This window comes from Chrysemys picta, chromosome 8, assembly GCF_011386835.1.
Source record: "Chrysemys picta bellii isolate R12L10 chromosome 8, ASM1138683v2, whole genome shotgun sequence".
NCBI lineage: Eukaryota > Metazoa > Chordata > Testudines > Emydidae > Chrysemys > Chrysemys picta.
Genome location: NC_088798.1, coordinates 56,906,145 through 56,925,474, shown reverse-complemented (window position 1 = coordinate 56,925,474; position 19,330 = coordinate 56,906,145). Strand labels below are relative to the sequence as shown.

At 51.7% G+C, this 19,330-nt stretch overlaps 1 protein-coding gene across 1 annotated transcript in view; it reads left to right on the top strand.

Annotated features, from left to right (window-relative positions):
- Positions 1-19,330, top strand: part of LHX4 (LIM homeobox 4) — a 69,153-nt gene that overhangs the window by 27,989 nt on the left and 21,834 nt on the right. The window contains exon 3 of the mRNA XM_065554524.1: positions 18,859-19,061. Within this exon, the coding sequence (XP_065410596.1) occupies positions 18,859-19,061 (203 nt within the window). The remainder of the gene's footprint in view (positions 1-18,858; positions 19,062-19,330) is intronic.

Here is a 19,330-nt window from a genome sequence, read left to right as displayed (position 1 = left end):
AAGAGGGGAAATTGATTCAAAAGGCGATCTTGGCCCCCCAGACAGACAGACAGACAGACCAGCATATGCAGGGACTGGGTGAGGGTTGGTTAGGAGCTCCCCACTCTTTACAAGGATGGAGACTCAATGAAAGAGGGTGAAATCAGTGATGCAATTTCCTGAGTTTTAGAAGAAGTTCAGCCATCCCCACCAAGATTTAATGCAAGCTCTCAGAGGGGAGAGGGCATTAGTGACAGGGCCTCAGGGTTGCCTCTTTCTTCCTCTCCCTCCTGCAGGAGGAGTTGGAGTTGAGGTGGGCACAGATCTTCCTGTAGAGGAGAGGCAGAGAATAGGAGAGAAAGACTTGCTCCCTCCCCCCACGCAGCGTAGCAAGGGATGTCATCCTATTTGTATTGTGTGTTGATAGTGTAACAAGCTCAGAGCAGCTCATGGTGGCCTTGACTATTAACTAGGCTGCTCAGTCTAGATCTCTCATCTTGTGGGACTAGCATGCTGGTGTCAATATGCAGGAAAGTGAGAAAGCAGAACAGAGGCCTGGGTATCAGGTGTCCTGAGTTCTACTCCCAACTGTACCTGTGTGGACAATTCACTTAACTTCTCTCTGTCTGCATTTACCCTACCTGTAGAATGGGGATAAAAAAACCTGCCTGTATCTTAAAGTTGAATTAATATTACTTAGCTTTTGTAGCTTGTTGCTCTTGAATGTGTACATTTTGAGGTGGTTCACGAGCTGTATGGTATTTATTGTCACCACAGCCCTGTGCGGCAGGGCAGTGCTAGTATCCCCATTGTATTGCTGGGGAGCTGAGACATTAAGAGGTTAAGTGACCTGCCCAAGGTCAACCAGGAAGTCTGTGGCAGAACAGGGAATTTCTCCCCAAGTCCTGGGTCAGACCCTAACCACGGGACTATCCTTCCTCTCAAGTGGTTAATATCTATAATGCACTTGGCGTTCCTTGGAAGGAAGATGTCATAGAGATGCTAAGTATAAGTAATAGTACCTTTCAGCCGGGCTCCTAAAGCTCCATTGTGCTAGGATAACACAATGGACCAGATCCTCCCGGCGAGTGGTTCAGTTGTGTTCAGTGCTATCATTGTATCTGGGTGGCAGAGCTGTTTCACAGTGACTGTCTGTTTCATACATGGGTGTGTAAACATAGCCTGTAGGACAGCTGGATTTGCTATCAGTGATCAGTCACCATCATCATGGTTGTCTGTTTCAATGGTAGGAACTGGAGTGACTTTGGTTTGCTACAGGTGTTGCCTGCCCCAAATAGCTCATGCTAGAGCACCCCAGGTGGACAAAATGGGTGAGGGAGGGGAAGACATGGATGACGCGATGGCAGTAAACAAATTCAGTGTGTGTGTTAGTCATGGTTCACCACATGCCCACTGTTGGCAATGTCCTAATCTACCTTCTGCTTGTGCCTGATAACTGTCTCCTAATTTCTGATAACCCTTTGGCCAGGGGTAATAATAGCAGTCCATTGGCACTTGATATCAGTGTCTTGGTTCTCTTACCCATCACTCCTTGTACTGTCAGGCCCTGTGTTTCATCCCTTGTCATATTTCTGTAGGGCAACTAGGCCAATGTGGATCTTTTTTCCTTTTCAGCCAGTTTCTCACTCCCTGCAAACACCTCTCTGCTAATCCACTGGACTGCAGATAGTCCATACTGGTTTGGGTGTGCATTAGTTATGTGTATTACAGTAGTACCTGGAGGCCCCAACTAAGTTCAGGCCCCCATTGTGCTAGGTGCTGTACAGACACATAGTGAGAGACAGTCCCTGCCCCCAAGAGTTCACATGCTAAATAGACAAGACAGACAAAGGGAGGGAGGAGAAAGAGAGATGACTTGCTCCGGATCGCTCATCAGGTCAGTGGCAGAGGTGGGAACAGAAAACAGCTCTCCTGAGATCCAGTTCTGGGCTCTCTCCACCTTTGCCTTGGTAAGCTAATCCTTCTGCACAGAAATGACTTGTATTCCTAGCTCTGCACCAGACTGACTGCATGCTTTGTTCCAGTCTCATAACTATTCTATGCCTCGGTTTCCCCAGGCACGTTCTGAAAGTTAGTTCACGAACATTTTGTAGAGTGTTTGGAGACATAGGGATGGAGTGTGATGTAGACGTATTATTATGGACAAAATTCATCAGGGATTCTGTGATGGTCAAATTGTGATTATGCACATTTCACTTCTGGCATTTTGACCAAGATTTTAAAAAGTGACTCACAATTTTTAGTCTTTGTTTTTGACATGCCCAGTTTGCAACATCTTAAAAGGCGCCTCAGTTCAGATAACACTGAGCCCTCTGAAAAAGCAAGTCCCTCTGAGGTGCCTCAAGCTGGGCTCCCAAAAACAGAGACCCTGAATGTCGTGAGTCACTTTTGAAGACCTTGGCCTTTATCAATTTCCTTCAGACTTAGCAAACAAATTTCAATCTGATTTAAGAGCAAGTCTGCCAATTTACAGCCTCAAAGGAAGGTTCTTGCTGTAGTTATGAGGGTGGCTGGGAGGATGGGGGACAGCTGTGAATGTAGGGCCTTTGACTGGAGCTGTGGTTGCAGCCGTATCTGTGGACTAGCTACCTGGGCTAGGCAGAGCTCTTAGGTATTACTTGTTCAGGGATCAGGGCAGAGTTTTATGGATGTTTGTGTTGATTTGGTAGCTCCAGTCTGAGCGTTTAAAAGATGAGTCACTGTCCTGGATCCTTTTAACCCCTCCCCACCCTGCAAATGAGCGCTGTTTCCACCAGCCAAACCGCTGTCACAAGCCTCTTGCCCCTCACTACTCGAGTCTGCGTTGTGTAGTTGGCATCGAGATGGGGGAGACAACAGAAAGATTCAGGAGGGTCCATTTTCCTGCAGAATTTTCTGTGTCCCAGCTCTCTCTGGAAATCGTGAGCAGCCATGTGGAGAAGCGCGCCGGAGCTCAGGTGCCAGGGTGCAGGCAGACAAACGCCAGCGTGGGCAGGTTTGATTTTTTTGGCATGTTCTGCTAGAGTGCTCTCTCTCAGTGCACTGGTGTCAGGGCCTAATCTTGCTGTCATTGAAGTTAGCGGCCAGAAGTTAGATCCCACATGTTACTGGGCTGATGGGTAGCTGTGCTCTGCCCTGGAGGGGCCTTGCTTTGGGTTTGAAATGCCAGTTTGTCATTCCTCACTAGCCACGTGGCATCCACGGAACAAAGATCTGACTAGTGGCAATCGTGGGCCGTGCAGCCAGGAAAAGGGAGGAAAATGTTGGCTGTGAAGAGTTTATGGAATTTCAGTAACCAGCCGTGAGTTGTGGAAATGGGAAATCAGAAGTAGTATGTGGTGTGGCTTTCATGGCTGGGATCGGAGTGAGCTTTGCTAACACAGGTGGTGGATTTATACCTGCTCTGGGTCTCTCATGTGACAGACCAATGACGTTTTAAGAAAATGGGATTTCTTGAGTTCCTCACCTCCTGAAATTATCCCTGAAGATCCCAGTTCTTTAGAGCCCTACAATTCTCACTCTTTGGCTAAGACAGTGTTCCCAGTGGTGGCAATGCTGTGTTTGTGTGTGCAAACCAGATGTGGCTACAGATCTGTGCCTGGGTGTGTACGCAGAGGGCGTTGCTGGATGAGGTAGGGGGTGCAGCATCTGGTGTTGGCCAGCGTTGGAGATGGGATACTGGACTAGATGAACTGTGTTCTGATCCAGTTTGGCAACTCAGGTGTTCTTAGATGTGGTATTGCTAGAGGTGTGTAGGGCTTATTTCTCCATGGCCATATCCCCTGGGACTGCATGTGGTCTTGTGAGATCTCACTGATAAACTACGTCAGGCATGGTCAGTGCTGGGCTGGGAGACAAAGTGGGTTGGTCATGAGCAATGCCTGAGCACGTTACTGGGGGCACTGAGCTGCTGGCAATGCTCTCTTTTGGCTGAAACATGAGACCGTGGTCCAGATCACTTGTGGCCAGTAAAGGTCCGATGCAGTAACTCCTCGCTTAACGTTGTCCTAATGTTCCTGAAAAGTGCTACTTTAAGCGAAATGAATGCTTATGCTCCAATACTTCTGTTAGTCTTAAAGGTGCCACGGGACCCTCTGTTGCTTTTTACAGATTCAGACTAACACGGCTACCCTCCTGTTACTATGATGTTAAGTGAATCCACTTTCCCCATAAGAATTAATGTAAATAGGGGGGGTTCAGTTCCAGGGAGATTTTTTTTGCCAGACAAAAGACTATATATATATATATATATATATATATATATATATATATATATACACACACACACACACACACACACACAGTATAAGTTTTAAATAAACAATTTAATACTGTACACAGCAATGATGATTGTGAAGCTTGGTTGAGGTGGTGGAGTCAGAGGGTGGAAGAGGGTGGGATATTTCCCAGGGAATGCCTTACTGCTAAATGATGAACTAGCACTTGGCTGAGCCCTCAAGGGTTAACACATTGTTGTTAATGTAGCCTCACACTCTACAAGGCAGCATGATTGGAGGGAGGGGAGACAGCATGGGAGAGAGAGACAGAGACACACACCGTATGTGTGAGAGAGAGACAAGCATTGCCCCTTTAAGTACGTTGACACCACTCTAAGTACATTGCCTTTTTAAGTAGATCAGCAAGTTGAGACAGCAGCTGCTGCCAGCAAGCTCCCTCCGTCCTGAGCCCTGTCGGGTCCCCCCCCCCACGCTGTGGAGATAAGGTGCAGGAGTGGGGGGGAGGGGGACACCCTATTAGCACCCCTCTTTTCCCGCTACCCCGCACAGCAAGCAGGAGGCTCCCGGGAGCAGCTCCAAGGCAGAGGGCAGGAGCAGCACACAGCAGTGGGGGAAGCGACAGCTGCCCGGCAATTGATAGCCTGCTGGGCGGCTGCGGCACAGGGAACTTAGGAGAGCAGGGAGCTGATGGGGGACTGCTGGTCCACCCTGGTTCCAAGCCCCCACCAGCTAGCTCCAACGGGCTGCTCTTTCTGCAAGCAGTGGACAAAGCAGGTGGCAGCCAAACAACTTTATAAGGGAGCATTGCGCAACTTTAAACGATCATGTTCCCTAATTGATCAGCAACATAACAATGAAACAACGTTAACCAGGATGACTTTAAGTGAGGAGTTACTGTAGCAGTTTTTGTAAGTGTGCTAACCCTGCTGCCCTGGCCAAAGTCTAGCTTGGGTGACTACATTCTGGCTCCCAATATCCCCTCAGCATAGAAGTCAGTTACCACCTTTTAATTAGTTTCTTGTATGGAGTGCTGTTGAACTGCATTTGGTGCCTTTGAAGTGACTGCTGCCTTCTGCCCCAGAGGTGGCTGCATGTTGATGATGGATGAAGTGATTCCTATATTAATGAAAATGAGCTTTAATTCTGTAAAGCACCTAACGTTTGTGAAAGATGATATATACATCAACCGATAATGATATGTAGCAAGGCTGGGTGTGTGTGCAGAGAAACTGCTCTGTGAGTGTGAGTGCAGGAGCACTACTGAATGTGACCTGCTGACACAGTGGACATGGTTAGATAAATGTGTGGGGCAGCTCTGCTGGATGGAGGGGCAGACGCAGAGAGGGGAGGCTAGCTGGGTGGCTGGACATACAGAGGCTGGGACAATGCTGAGTGCTGTGAGGGAGTGGGCACTGTTGGAGGTGCCAGCGTATGAAGATGGCGGCATGGCTGCGGGGACCTGGCACAGGGAAGCAGGGCACAGCTACATGGCATGAGGCTGTGTCCTTTCTTTATGTGCGTGGCAAGTCCCTGTACGTATGCAGCACTGCCAAAGTTATAGGCATCCAGCGGCAATGATACCTCATCCTTTTATTTCTTTTAGAAGGAGCAGCATGTATTTGGTTCATCTGAACTGTTGGAAACCTTTGTTAAGCAGAATGACCTTGTGCCTTTCATCATATGGCATCCCAAAGCACTTTACTGATTGCTTGTACAAACGATAGAGAAAATCACTTTGTCCAGATCTCACACAGCCACCTCTGGGGTGAAATGCAGCCGCTGTTCGACAGCGTACAGCAACACTGCGTGACAATTTGGAACAGACAGGGCAGAATGCCGCATCCAACTGAAAGGCCAGAGGAGTTTAGAGAGGCGGAATGTAATTGCCCAAGTTGGAATTTGACCAGCACTGGAGCTAATACCCCCTTCTCTTGTGCCAAATGCCATGGCATGGGTTCTTAAATTACCACAAGGGGTCAGGCTCTCAGGGTTATATCCCACCTGCAAGGTGGCCTTTCCAATGGCTGTACATTGCTAGAGCCATTGGATTCACCCTGTAGAGGCAGAATACACTGTCCATGGTTAGGTCACCATTGCAAATACAGAGCTGCCAGAAGTGACTCTGCTTCCTTGGGAGATTGAAGAGGGACCCCCACTACTGGATCCCTGAGCTGAAGGAATGCCTCCCTCCTTGCTCACACACGCTCACCCCAGGAGTCCATGCGTGGTAATTCTTTCCAGATGTAGTCCCTCTGTCAGCCCTGTGTATTCATTCAGGATTTCAGGGGCAGTGCAAGCAATGCGGGTCTGCCTGCAAAACCATTTGGTTGCGGGGCCTCTGGCTGCAGTGGCTTAGAGTCAAGGCGTGTTCCCTCACCCACTCCAAATTCCTTTGCTCATGGGCGGGGCGCGCTACCGATAAGGGGCAAGATCCTCAGTTGATGTAAATCAGGGCTGCTCCACTGAGGCCAGCGTGTCCAGAAGCGGGGTGTGTGGGACTAGATAGGGAATTAGGGCTGAGGATGGCTGGCCGTTTCCTGTTGCACAGGAGAACTGGAGGCACTCGCAGTGTTCTTCAGCCATGGCTGGTATTTGGCCCCAACATCCAAGGGGCCACAGTTGTCATGACTCCCGTGTTTCAACCTCTCCCCGGCAGGACCAAGCCCCTGAACACCAAGGAGCCACCTGCTGCTCCGGAGTATGGTCGGGACTGGGCCGGCTGGTTCTGCCTGTGGGGTGGGAATGGGGGCATGGATGTGAAGTTTGTCATGAGCTCCAGGGCTGGGTGAAGGGATCTGTTCAATCGTGTGTGCTGCATTTTGTGCAGGTGCCCACAGACCATGCAGCGGGAGGGACTGTGTGACAGGCACAGCTTATAAAGCCTCAGGCAGATCAATAAGAATCCCTGAATTTTAGTCTTTTCCCTCGAAGTAGGATATATCTGTACCTCTTGCCTGCACCTTGCTGGCATTAATCAGCTCCGTCATCCAGGGACTTAATATCCTCCTCACTTCTCCAGCTGTTTGTGTCTCTCCCCGGGGGAGGGCCGAAATGGCTGGACAGGCTGTCCAGCAGAAATGAGTGCTTGGGTTTTGTTTACTTACACTCCCTTTAGCAGTGTTCCATCAGGCTGTTTAGCGTCGCGTTCGGGACAGCGGGAGCTGTTAATGAATGCATTGCTCTGGGGACTCAGCCTTCGGCACGGAGCCCGATCTCTGGGCAGATCTATCTTCCATCCAGCCCACTTTCCCCACCGGGATATCTGACCACCTTACAATTCTCCCTGACTGGTGGGCTAGATAGAGCCTTAAAATCTCTCTTGCCTCTCCCTTAACAGACAAGAAAAAGCCATATTCCCCCCCTCTTCTTTCTACTCTTCCATCCGGCCCCCATCAAGCTGATATTTAAATTGGGCACTTTGTGATCCAGGTTAGAGACTGGCACTTTTTATCTAGTTCAGCTGTTCTCGAACTGTGGGATCCCAAAGTGGGTTGTGACCCCATTTTAATGGGGTCACCAGAGCTGGCCAAAGCCTGAGCCACACCGACCAGGGCCAAGGGCTTCAGCCCTTGGTGGCAGAGCTCAGGTTACAGGCCCCCCCTCCTGGGGCTGAAGCCCTTGGACTTTGGCTTTGGCCCCCACACCTGGGGTCATGTAGTAATTGTTGTTGTCAGAAGGGGGTCGCAGTGCAATAAAGTTTGAGAACCCCTGGTCTAGTTGTATGAAGATTAATGGCACTTCTGCTTGTGCATAAACTGTATGGGAGGCTGGAAAAGGTAGTGTAGGTTGGTGCTGCCTCCTACAGGTGAGAAATGCATTCTTGTACCTTATTGCAACTCCCCCACTTAACCTCCCTGCCCACCCACCCCCGGCGGGTTTATGGTGTGTTGTACTGAAATATTCTGGTCTTCAAATACTGCTGGCCACACGGGAGTTGATTTAGGCTATAAAACATTGCAACAATCCAGCAACGTTTGCATTGAAATAGCAACTTCCTGTGCAAGGTTTTGAAAGAGCTTCACAAACAATAAGAGCCTGATTCATGGCCCACTGGCCAGACTCCCATTGATTTCAGTGCGGGGCAGGCCCGAAGTTTGAGAGCCTCCCTCCCAGCATCTCTGTAAGGTTGGTAAAGGCTTTTAGTCCCAGATGGGGAAATAGAGAATTGAACGGTCCTGTTCACACTCCGACTACAGCCCTGATTTTGTAACTGGTTATGGGTACCGCCAGCTAATTCCAAGTCACCTGGTTCGGTGTGTGTCACCTTCACAACCACGTTATCACATCCACCTCTGGTTCTGTGCCCAGTGGTGGTGTCTAAGAGTACGTGTGGGGCATTCTATCCCATAGTGCCCCAGCAACTGTCTCTGACAAGGTCTGGGAGGCGGGAGGGTTGCTGACGAGCCCTACCTGTCACCTAGGATTATAGGCTCTCTTAAATCTTAAATCCCCTCACAGTGGCTATTTGGTGTCATGGAGACCTTCCTGCCTTTCCATGTTGCAGCACTCTCCAGCTTCTCTGTTACACCCCGACACAGAGCAGGGCAGACATGGCACCAGCCCGCAGAGCTCTCTCGGGCGTTACCTGGAAAGGAAACCGAGGCAAAGCGTTCAATCTATTCAGCTTAACAAAGATACTTCACAGCCTAGAAGTATCAACATGGGGAACAAATTGTTAATAATAGGCTCTTCTGTGTAGCAGAAAAAGGCCTAATACGATCCAATGGCTGGAAGTTGAAGCTAGACAAATTCAAACTGGAATAAGGTGTAAATTTTTAATGGTGAGTAATTAACCATTGGAACAATTTCCCCAGAGTTGTGGTGGACTCTTCATCACTGACCAATTGGATATTATTCTAAAAGATCTGCCCTAGGGATTGCTTGGGGGCATTCTCTGGCCGGTGCTATCAGGAGGCCAGACTAGATGATCACAATGGTCCCTTCTGGCCTTGGAATCCGTGAATCTCTGGAGTGAAGAGGCTCATGCCTGTCTTCCTTGCTATACTAGATGGTGCAAAGGACAGTTTTTGAACCAGGCTGAGCTCTGCCACTGGTGGGACAATGCTGTGGCTGTCTAGACTGGCGGCGACCAAGGAGGCTGACCCAGCCAGTTGTTTTGACACAGCCTTTCTGTGTGCAGTGCTGACAGTTGTCATGGAACAGAAATCCACCCATACAGGAGGTAATGCCCCCCCCGTGCACAAGAGGCTTTCTATAGTACTCTAGAGACTGGCCATCAACACAACAGTTGCTCCCTGGCAGAGTTCTATGGCATTGGGAAGACCTCAGGGGCAGAAGCTGAGCTGGATAAGAAGCAAATGCTGACCCACATGATCAAGGTTGTCTTTGCTTCCGAAGCAATGAAGGACTTTGAATGATTTCGGGAGTTCCCAACTGGTGCTGGGGATGGATGGAACTTGCTTCTCAGCCTCTCTTTTCCCAGTCGGGCCCAGGAGTTCTACACCCATAAGCCATGCAGGCTTTGTTAGTCACAGAAGGGGCTTCAGGGACTGGCAAATTTGCCAAGGGTCACAAAGCAACAACATTGAAGGAATCTAGTTTGCACAGAGAGGCATAAGCAGGGATACTCTTAGACAGCAGGGACATGACTGGTGATCACATCAGCTGGGACTCACTTGGACCCTTCCAGCCTTTGCTAGCCTGGCTGATGGAGCCATGCCCCAGTTATGAGGATGCTGACAAATGAATAGCAGTTGAGGGTGCAGTGCCTCTGGGAGACTGGAGGGGCAGGCCAGAGGCCTGCAGAGGTGGAGTGACACTGAACTGAGATGCAAATTGTTGCTGCTGGTTAGGACCGTCCCTAGCTATTCTGGGGCCCTACGTAGCCTCCTCCCCCCCCCGTGGGGAGTGTGTGTGGTGCCCCAGGCCTCCAGGGGGGCGGGGCTGGCTTGGGGGGCAGGGGGGAACCGCCCCCCAGCACTCACAGGTGGCGCAGCAGGGGCCGGGCCGCTGTACTTCCTGCTGCTGGTGAGTGCAGGCCCGGCCCTGCTGCAGTCCTCAGGGGCGGGAAGGGGACAGAGCAGGGCGGGGGCTTTGGGGAAGGTGTGGAGTGAGGGCAGGGCTAGGGCAGAGCAGGGGCGGGAAGAGGCAGGGCTAGAGTGGACCAGGGGCAGGGGGCATGGGGAAGAGGCGGAGCAGAGGCTGGAACAGCACGCAGCTGCGCAGGGCACCTACGCAGCTGCGTACTTTGTGTATGGGTAGGGACAGCCCTCCTGCTGGTTGTGTGCTCCAGAACCTCTGGGAACGGACAGGATAGAACTACAGGGGCTGCTGATGGCCTTGTGGATAAGGTGGCCCTAGGACTCAGGGGTTAGTCCCCAGCTCTGCCCCAGACTTACTTTATCTCATCAGTCTGTGCTTCAGTTCCCCTTTTGCCCAACGGGGGTGGTTATTAAAGCTGGGCAGGTTTCCCTGGCCTGTGAGAGTTTTCAAAATGTTTTCCCATCCTGAAGCGGAACAAAAAGTTGAAATCTTGAAAACTTTCATAACCTGAGAAGCCACAAACCATTTGGACTGTGCCTGATGAAATGCTTCCTTCTGATCATTTCAAAACGTTTCATTTCAGTTCTGACCTTTGAAATGTTGTAGTCTTCTTTTTTATTCCCAATTGTAAATTGAATCCCCAACAGCTCTATACTTAGCCTTCCTTCCTTCCATCTTAGATTGTCAGCTCGTTAGGCCAGGGCTTGATTCCCTCCTGGTCTGTCTCTGTGTGCACAGCATGTAGCACAAAGGGGCCCCTGACCTTGGCTGTGGCAGGTCAGTATTCCGTCTCAGCCTGTCTGGAGTTCTGCGCCCACCGCTGCTATGAGAACAAGGCTGGCAAGCCAGAGAGCAGATGCTCTGTGCTGGTACTTCGCTCACACTGCTGCTTTGGGGAAGCGGAGTGAAAACGCCATGCTGATGTGCTTGGGTCACATACTCTTAATTAATTTGCCTTTTAAATACTGATTGATCTGATGTCAGGCAATCATTACTGTATGTAATCACAAATGAAGTATTTACTTAGCAAGAAGCAACAAAGGGTCCTGTGGCACCTTTAAGATTCTGTTAGTCTTAAAGGTGCCACAGGACCCTCTGTTGCTTTTTACAGATTCAGACTAACACGGCTACCCCTCTGATACCATTTACTTAGCAGTGTTTCCTGGCCTTTGATATACTTCGACAAGGGCTATTAAAGAACATGACTTTTTATTAGAATAGAAAAAGTGCAGAACATTTTTCACACTGTCCAAAGGGGGCAAAAAGATACATTGAAGTGCAGTTCTGCTTCGTGCTTTCAGGAGGTAGGTGGCAGCTGATGGAAGGTTTGTGTCCTTGCAGTGCCCACAGGAACCAGTTCTGAGCACTGGTGCGGGGCTAGAGTGACCAGATGTCCTGATTTTATAGGGACAGTCCCGTTCTTTGGGTCTTTTTCTTATATAGGCTCCTATTACCCCCCACCCACTGTCCCGATTTTTCTCACTTTCTGTCTGGTCACCCTACGTGGGGCAGCAGTGTGAGAAGAAAGGAACCGGATATTGTTACCATTGCACACGGGCAGGCTGCAGATGCGAGCTGGGGATTGAGACTAGAGCTTGAGAGGAGGGTTGCTAGAGACTCCATCATAATTTGTGGCAGTCTCTCAAACTGCTGACTCCAGCCTGTCTTTTGGGCCTCCGTCTCCTCCTGCCTGCCTTCCTCCTTCCCCTACTCCCACCTATATTTGGCCTCCTCTTCTGCCCTTCCCTCTGGTCCAGTGTGGCCACCTACTGGTCTGAAAAGGTGAGCATGCAGTCATCTCCTGGCCCCATCAGGGATCACATGGAGTCAGGGATGAGTTCCACAGTGTTCTTTGCTGTCTTGTATCTCAGGGTTGTTGGTGCCTCTGAAGTTTTGGTAGGTCTTTACCTTGAGCCAGCCCCTGCAGTGGATGGTCCCCTGTGCCCTGCTTGGCATGGTGCCATCATCAGGTTGCCATTAATGTTGGCTTTCTGTGAGCAAAGCCCCACTGGGAGTTATTCACTGTGGGTAGGACTCACCCCTATTCAAAGGGGCAGCACAAGTCTAAGCACCACGGAGGTTGCACCAAAGTTCTTCTGCACAAGGGTGAAGTTCCACCTGGGCAGCCCTGTCTAGGGGACGTTGTTCCCCTGGTCAGAGCTGTGACCTTGACTCTCTTTATTTATTTGTTTTCTATAAAGACACGTCTCTCGACTGCCGGCCATTCACTTGCTTCCCACCAAAGCCACTCATCAGAGCTATCCATGACTTCCAAGGAAGTAACCTGGAGTTAGTGCCGGGGAAGGGGGCCTTGTTTTAATGTGCTGAAGCCTACGGCCGCCCTGACATTACCAAATGTTCCTCCAGATGCCTGTGGCCTAATCTACCATAAAGCTGCCAGATAACCAGACCACAGTGCGGTTGGACTGCTCAGGGTTATGATAACCAATGAGATAAGCAGAAAGCCTGGGTGTCCTATTCAGGTTCGGCAGGGAAACATTCACTGCCTGTGACCCTGGTACATCAGCTTGAAGAGTAGGTGTCTGAAAAGTTCGGTATGAACCCTGTTAAAGATCAGAGGCTACAAACTAAGGTCAACCTGTACATGGACTAGATCAGTGAGACTCAGGGTATCTGCACTGCAACCAGGGCCGGCTCCAGGCACCAGCCCACCAAGCATCTGCTTGGGGCGGCGCCTGGAGGGGGGCGGCGTGGCGGGGCGCTCAGGCCTGAGAGCGGGGCCACGACTGGGCTCGCCGCCCTCCCCGCGGTGTTCCCGCCGCCGGGGAGAGCGGAGCCGCAGCGGGCTCGCCGCCCTCCTCCCTGGCGCTCTGGACGGTCAGGGAGAGCGGGGCCCCGGCTGGGCTCGCCGCCCTCCCCCCGGTGCTCCGGCCGGTCGGGGAGAGCGGAGAGCCGCGGCGAGCTCCCCGCCCTCCCCCCGGCACTCTGGCCACCAGGGGCTCTCCGCCCTCCCCCCGGCACTCTGGCCGCCGGGGATAGCAGAGAGTCCCGGCCAGGCTCGCCGCCCTGCTCCCACGCTCTGGCTGCCGGGGAGAGCGGAGAGCCCCGGCCGGGCTCGCCGCCCTGCTCCCGACACTCTGGCCGCCAAGTCCAGCTCACCAGATTAGGGACAGCCTGTCAGCTGGTGGCAGGAGACCTTGACCGAGTCCTTCAGCCAATTGTATTGCACCTTTATGGACTTTATTTTCACATAGTCTGCTGGATCCTGCTGTCAGCTAGGTGATCAGAGACCTGCTGATGCACCTTCTGACTGTATCTGGCTGGTTTCCAGATAGCCAGAAGGGTCTTAATTTCCCTCTTGGACCAGGCTTTTCCACAGTGAGGGGTTGCTCTGCAGCTCATGGTATGGAGATGTTGGAACAATGGTGTAAGTGCTACGTTCAGCAAAAATGTGCCATAGTTAGACCATCCACCCAAGTGAAGTGAAAGGCTCAGTTATTTCCCTGACAACACAGGGCGATATCTGTCATTGAGCTGAATTTCTCTGGGCTCTGCTGTCAGTTTATTTCAGTGAAGCCACAATTCAGCAGGTTGCATATGAAGGGCTGAGCCTTGAAACTAAAGTTTTCCTTTATTTATTTCCACATAACCCCCACCTAAGAAAGCAAAAGGCAGGGGAGCAGGTGTCTCATGGAACCTGGAGTTCCCAGAGCCCCCCGTGCGGGGTAATATTGCTATGTGCTCAGCTGTTCTGATTTGTAATCTCCAGGGGTTACCATTTGCTTGTGACCCAGTCTTTCCAATCTAGCTCTATGCCGTCTGCCTTGGCTTTTTGTAAGGCTCCAGGTACTGTGCTCTCTAACTACCGGGTGCCCTCTGTTACTGTCTGGCAGCTGCTGTTATGGGTTTGCATGTATATTGCAGTAGTGTGTAAAGGCCTCAGCCAGGCTGGGCCCCTTGTGCTGGACACTATACAAACACATAAGAACTGACCGTCCCTACCTAAAGAGCGTGTCTCGCTGGGCAGCTGTAGGCTCTCTGTGGTTGTGGAGCTGTGGTGGGTGCTGTTCATACATGCTGGGAGAGCTTACAGTCTAAACATGTCAGAGAGCCAAGGGCAGGAGGGGAAACAGAGGGACAGGGAGAAAAAGTGACTTGCTCATGGTCACACAGCACGTTAGTAGCACAGCTGCAAACTCAGGTCTCTCAGCTCCCCTGTGGATTTAGGTGGCTCACTTTAGACACCCAAGTTTGGATGTTTAGGCCTCGAACGTTGACCTCAGCATAGCCATGGGTCACTCGTAGCCTTTGCATGGGTCGGGGAACTTTTAAAAAAAACGGTAAAAAGCTACATTAGCGATTGAAACCAGTCACGTTCAGGCGGCAGCTGTAATGATTTGTAGGAGAGAGGAATGAAGTCCCCATGGTCCTGCATGACTAGACCCAAGCAGCCAGGGCTGGTAGGATAAGTTGTGCGAGGTCTTGTATACACGGGGAAGTTAGTGCACAGTACACTAGGGTGTGAATTGAAAGTGCATTAAGCTACTGCACACACTCTCAGTCCACAGTAAGCGTGTCCACACAGAGAGTTAGTACAGCTAACACCCTGAGTGACCACTCAGAGCTACTCTGCACTAACCACGGCAGGCTTTTTCCCCATGTTCCCACGCCCTGAGTCAGACTTTAAGTGGCTATTTGAAACATACAACTAAGAAAAAAATAATCCAACAAATAAAAAACTCAAACAAGGAAATTAAATGCAAAAAAAAAAAAAAAAATCAAGTTAGTGTAATGTGATGTTTGTGCACATACCATTTTGTCCAATGAAAAACTTTCAACTTCAAACAGCATCGTGAACTGGACAGTGCTGCCCACCTGTGCAGTTTCCCAGTCCAGTGGCTCAATAACTACTGACTGGTGCCAGCTGTATGCCAGAAAATCTACGGCGCATGCACCAGGGCCGGCTCTAGGCACCAGCAAACCAAGCACGTGCTCGGGGCAGCACATTTTCAGGGGCAGAATTCCGGCCATCGTTTTTTTTTTTTTTGCTTCAGGTGGCAAAAGCCTAGAGCCGGGCTGGCAGCAGCAGTGCGTGGTGCGCGCAGGGCACCCTGGGGCCACTGCGGTTCGTGCCGCAGGGGAGCAGCGCCCGCAATTGTGGCTGGACCGGGCAGGCTTCGAGTGGGGGACACTCGGGCTGGGGGCCACCCCGTGGGGCACAGGGAGCCGCCTGGAGGTGCCGCAGGGTGGCCGCCCCCCAGCACCACAGCCGGGGCTGGGCGAAGCGGCCCGAGCCACCCAGGGACTGCGGCAGGGTGGCCAGAAGCAGCAGCAGCAGCAGCGGGGCCATAGAGGGCGGGGCGCTGCCGTGCGGGGCCCATGTCCCACTCTCTGGGGCTCCACTCCCTCTGGGGCTACCCTGCCCCGGCTCCTCAGCCCCCTGCCGGAGCGATCACCCAGCTCTGTCCTCCTGGGTCCGGCCGGTCCTGGAGGCGGGAGCCCTGGCTGGAGGGACCCTGGGCTGAGGTGAGCCCCGGGAGCCCCGCTGCTTACCCCGACCCTGCCAGTGCCGGACCGGCTGGAGGTGAGGGGGGAGCAGGTGGAGTCAGCACTGGTGGGGGGGATCCCAGGGCTGGAGCGGCAGGGGGGTGCGGGTGCGGGGGGATAGAGTCCAGGGCTGGGGCGGCAGGGGGGTGTGGGTGGGGGATAGAGTCCAGGGCTGGGGCGGCAGGGGGGTGTGGGTGGGGGGAGAGAGTCCAGGGCTGGGGCGGCAGGGGGGTGTGGGTGGGGGGAGAGAGTCCAGGGCTGGGGCGGCAGGGGGTGTGGGTGGGGGATAGAGTCCAGGGCTGGGGCGGCAGGGGGGTGTGGGTGGGGGGAGAGAGTCCAGGGCTGGGGCGGCAGGGGGTGTGGGTGGGGGGAGAGAGTCCAGGGCTGGGGCGGCAGGGGGTGTGGGTGGGGGGAGAGAGAGCCCAGGGCTGGGGCGGCAGGGGGTGCAGGTGGCGGGGGAGAGAGAGCATCCAGGGCTGGGGTGGGGGGCAGCCAAACATTTTTTTGCTTGGGGGCGGCAAAAAACCTAGAGCCGGCCCTGGCATGCACAATGTGGCTGAGTTAATGTTACTGTTGCCGCCTTAGCATTGTATTTCCTGACCTTTTATTTTTCAAAGTGTGCATCCTTTATGTTGCTTTAGATGGAAATTATACACACAGTACATGTATGTGCTCAACTCACTCTGGCGGGAATGGTGGGGTAACTGCATACACCCACATGCACTCTGCACCAGTGGGGGCACCGACCCCCCCGCAACTCCCACTACATAGGGGAGGGCACCGTGACACTGAGTTTAGCACGCTATAGAATTGCCGCTGGCTGAAGCTGTGTGGGGAATGCATTGAATTAGCACATCCACCACATTCCCTGGTCCTCCCCTGCTGGGCATGCTCACTGTCTGGGCTGTGCTTAGTAGTTTGCCTATTGGTGTCCTATGCTACTGTGCCCCCCCCCCCACTCCCCTCACTGGCGCTGAATAGAGCTGTGCAGGTGTTGGTGTGTGAGTAAGCAGGGACTGTTTGAATGGCTAAGGTTGCAAGGTGTCTAGTGTAGAAACGGAGTTTATAAGGGAATCAGACGAGCAGGGAAGCCTTATACTGCCAGTGAATTGTGTAACTGCACGTACAGGAGCTGCAGCGCTGGGGGAGCCATAGAGAGACTTTCCTGGGCAGGCAGGACATGAAAGATGAGCTGAAGCTGCTTTCACTAGCCAGTGGTGTAAATCCTACAATCAGGGAAATTGCTTCTATTGCTAAAAATTGTGGTGGTGAAGTCCATTTATTTTTCATTTTTCTTGTGCTCTCGCGACCCCCTGGCACGAATCACTGTCTGCATGTCGATTAAATTTACACCAGACATTATCTTTCATGGCTCTAGTGCACGTATGTAAACTGTGCTTTTGGCCACTGCAATTCCGTAGCTCAGTGGTTTGCCCGTTGGTTGCGGATTGGACTGCCCTCATCTCCAGGAAATCAGTCCTTTGCTAAGAAAATGCTCTGCATCGGCATCATTTGTGATGTTCATGCGTGCCTCACCATGGGAATGAAAGCACGCTCTGTTACTACCTAGTGCTCAAGATCAGAAAGAAGGGGAGGAATGAGTCACCCCATCAAGAGCCAGTCATTCATTGGAGCCAGTCATTGGATCAAGTCTCTTTTTTCACCCCCTTCAGGAAACATGATGGTTTCTCCACTGGTTATTTATATGTTTGATTTTTTAAAATGGTATCATAGCTATGTGCACCTGAGGCAATTCCATCTAGTGGGTAAGACACTGGCCTAAGCATCTGGAGACTTGGCTACTAACCTGCTGTGCAACCTTAGACAAGTCACTGTTCTGTGCCTCAGTTTCCCCTTTGTCAGTGTTGTCTATTTAGATTGTAAGGTCTTTGAGGGCACGGACTGTCTTTTGCTATGTGTATGTACAGCACCTGGCACACCAGGCCCGGTCTCATTTGGGGCAGCTGTAAATGCTACTGCAGTACTAATATATAATACATGTGACAGTAAACAAGATCAAGTTCAACCCTGCCATCAGACAAGCCATTGGGCTGTCCTCCTGCTCCTGGTGGTTGTCTCAGAAGCTATAGTGCTATAACTACAGAGTTGGCTAGTTTTGTGAGTAAGATCTGGCCTCAGAGGGCCCGGTTCCCATCGCACTTGTTGTATCAACTGGGCGTAACTCCAGGGAAGTCGGTTGTGTCGGTGTCAGACTGGTATGTGAGGTCAGAATCAAGCCCAGGGTATTTAATGATAGATGTTGTGAAACCTACAACAGATGTGGTGTTTTTAAACATGGGTAACAAGCTGGATTTAAACAATAGTCTGTATCCATATGCTCACTCCAACCTAGACAGCCTCCCCCACTCAGGCACCCCAGCACATTTAGTCAAATGCACACAGTGAGCTGAACACATACATACCTTTAGAGACCCCCCACCCCATACAGACACATTCAGCTGCACCACCCCAGGCAGCCACAAACCCACTTGCACACTGTCAGACCCAGCTGCCCGGGTGCAAGCTGTCAGTTGCACACTGAGGCACACACTTGCTTTGGCGCACGCTCACAGTGATACTCTCAGGCACACCCACGCTGGCACAGATCCCCTTGCTCAGATGCACACACGTGAAGACACTCTCCGCAGGGCACAGTCACTGGCCCAGACACACTCACGCGGCCTGAGACTCACGTTTGTGTGGCAGATGCACTCTGCCAGGTGTCATTGCAGTGTAACAGCCCTATCATGCTGAATTAATCTGGGATTCATCATGCTAGCCATGCGCGTAATGAATTTATTTGGTATTAATGTGGATGAAATATGTACTGTCCTTGCAGGGGAAATCGCACTGCCTATAAGCATTAGTTAAAAGGACCATTAAAATCAAACCTTCCTCAGATCCATTAGGCCAGTCTTTCATGCTGAAGAAGATAGAGCCTTGCTGTGTGAAATGTCATGCATAATTAGGTTGATTGCAGTTTTAAACTCTGCCCCTTCTTTCCCACCCCCTTCCCAGGCTCCCTCCACTGAGCACTCCCCTGCTGCTGAGATCTCTCCCGAGCTAGTTGGCGCATTATTCCTCACTGTTGCTCCATCCGTGTCAGAGCTGCCACTTGTTCTACTTTCAGGCGTTTTGGTACGAAATGCACGGCCTGTCAGCAAGGAATCCCCCCTACCCAGGTGGTACGGAAAGCCCAGGACTTTGTCTATCACCTGCACTGCTTTGCCTGTATCATCTGCAACCGCCAGCTGGCCACAGGCGATGAATTCTACCTCATGGAAGATGGGCGCCTGGTGTGCAAGGAGGACTACGAGACAGCCAAGCAGAACGGTAGGTGCTGAGCTCACCACGGAGAAGGGAAGGGGTCACGCCTAACAGGTGACACTGGGAATTCTACCACTGCAGGGTGGTCTGAGCCGGGATTATGGTTCAGCTGATTTTAGAGATTGGGGACATCTGCCAAATTCAGGGTCACATGAGGGTGTGTTTGGATGAAGATTTTGACAGTTGGTTTGTCTATGACAGGGGTCGGCAACCTTTCAGAAGTGCTGTGCCGAGTCTTCATTTATTCACTCTGATTTAAGGTTTCGGTGCCAGTA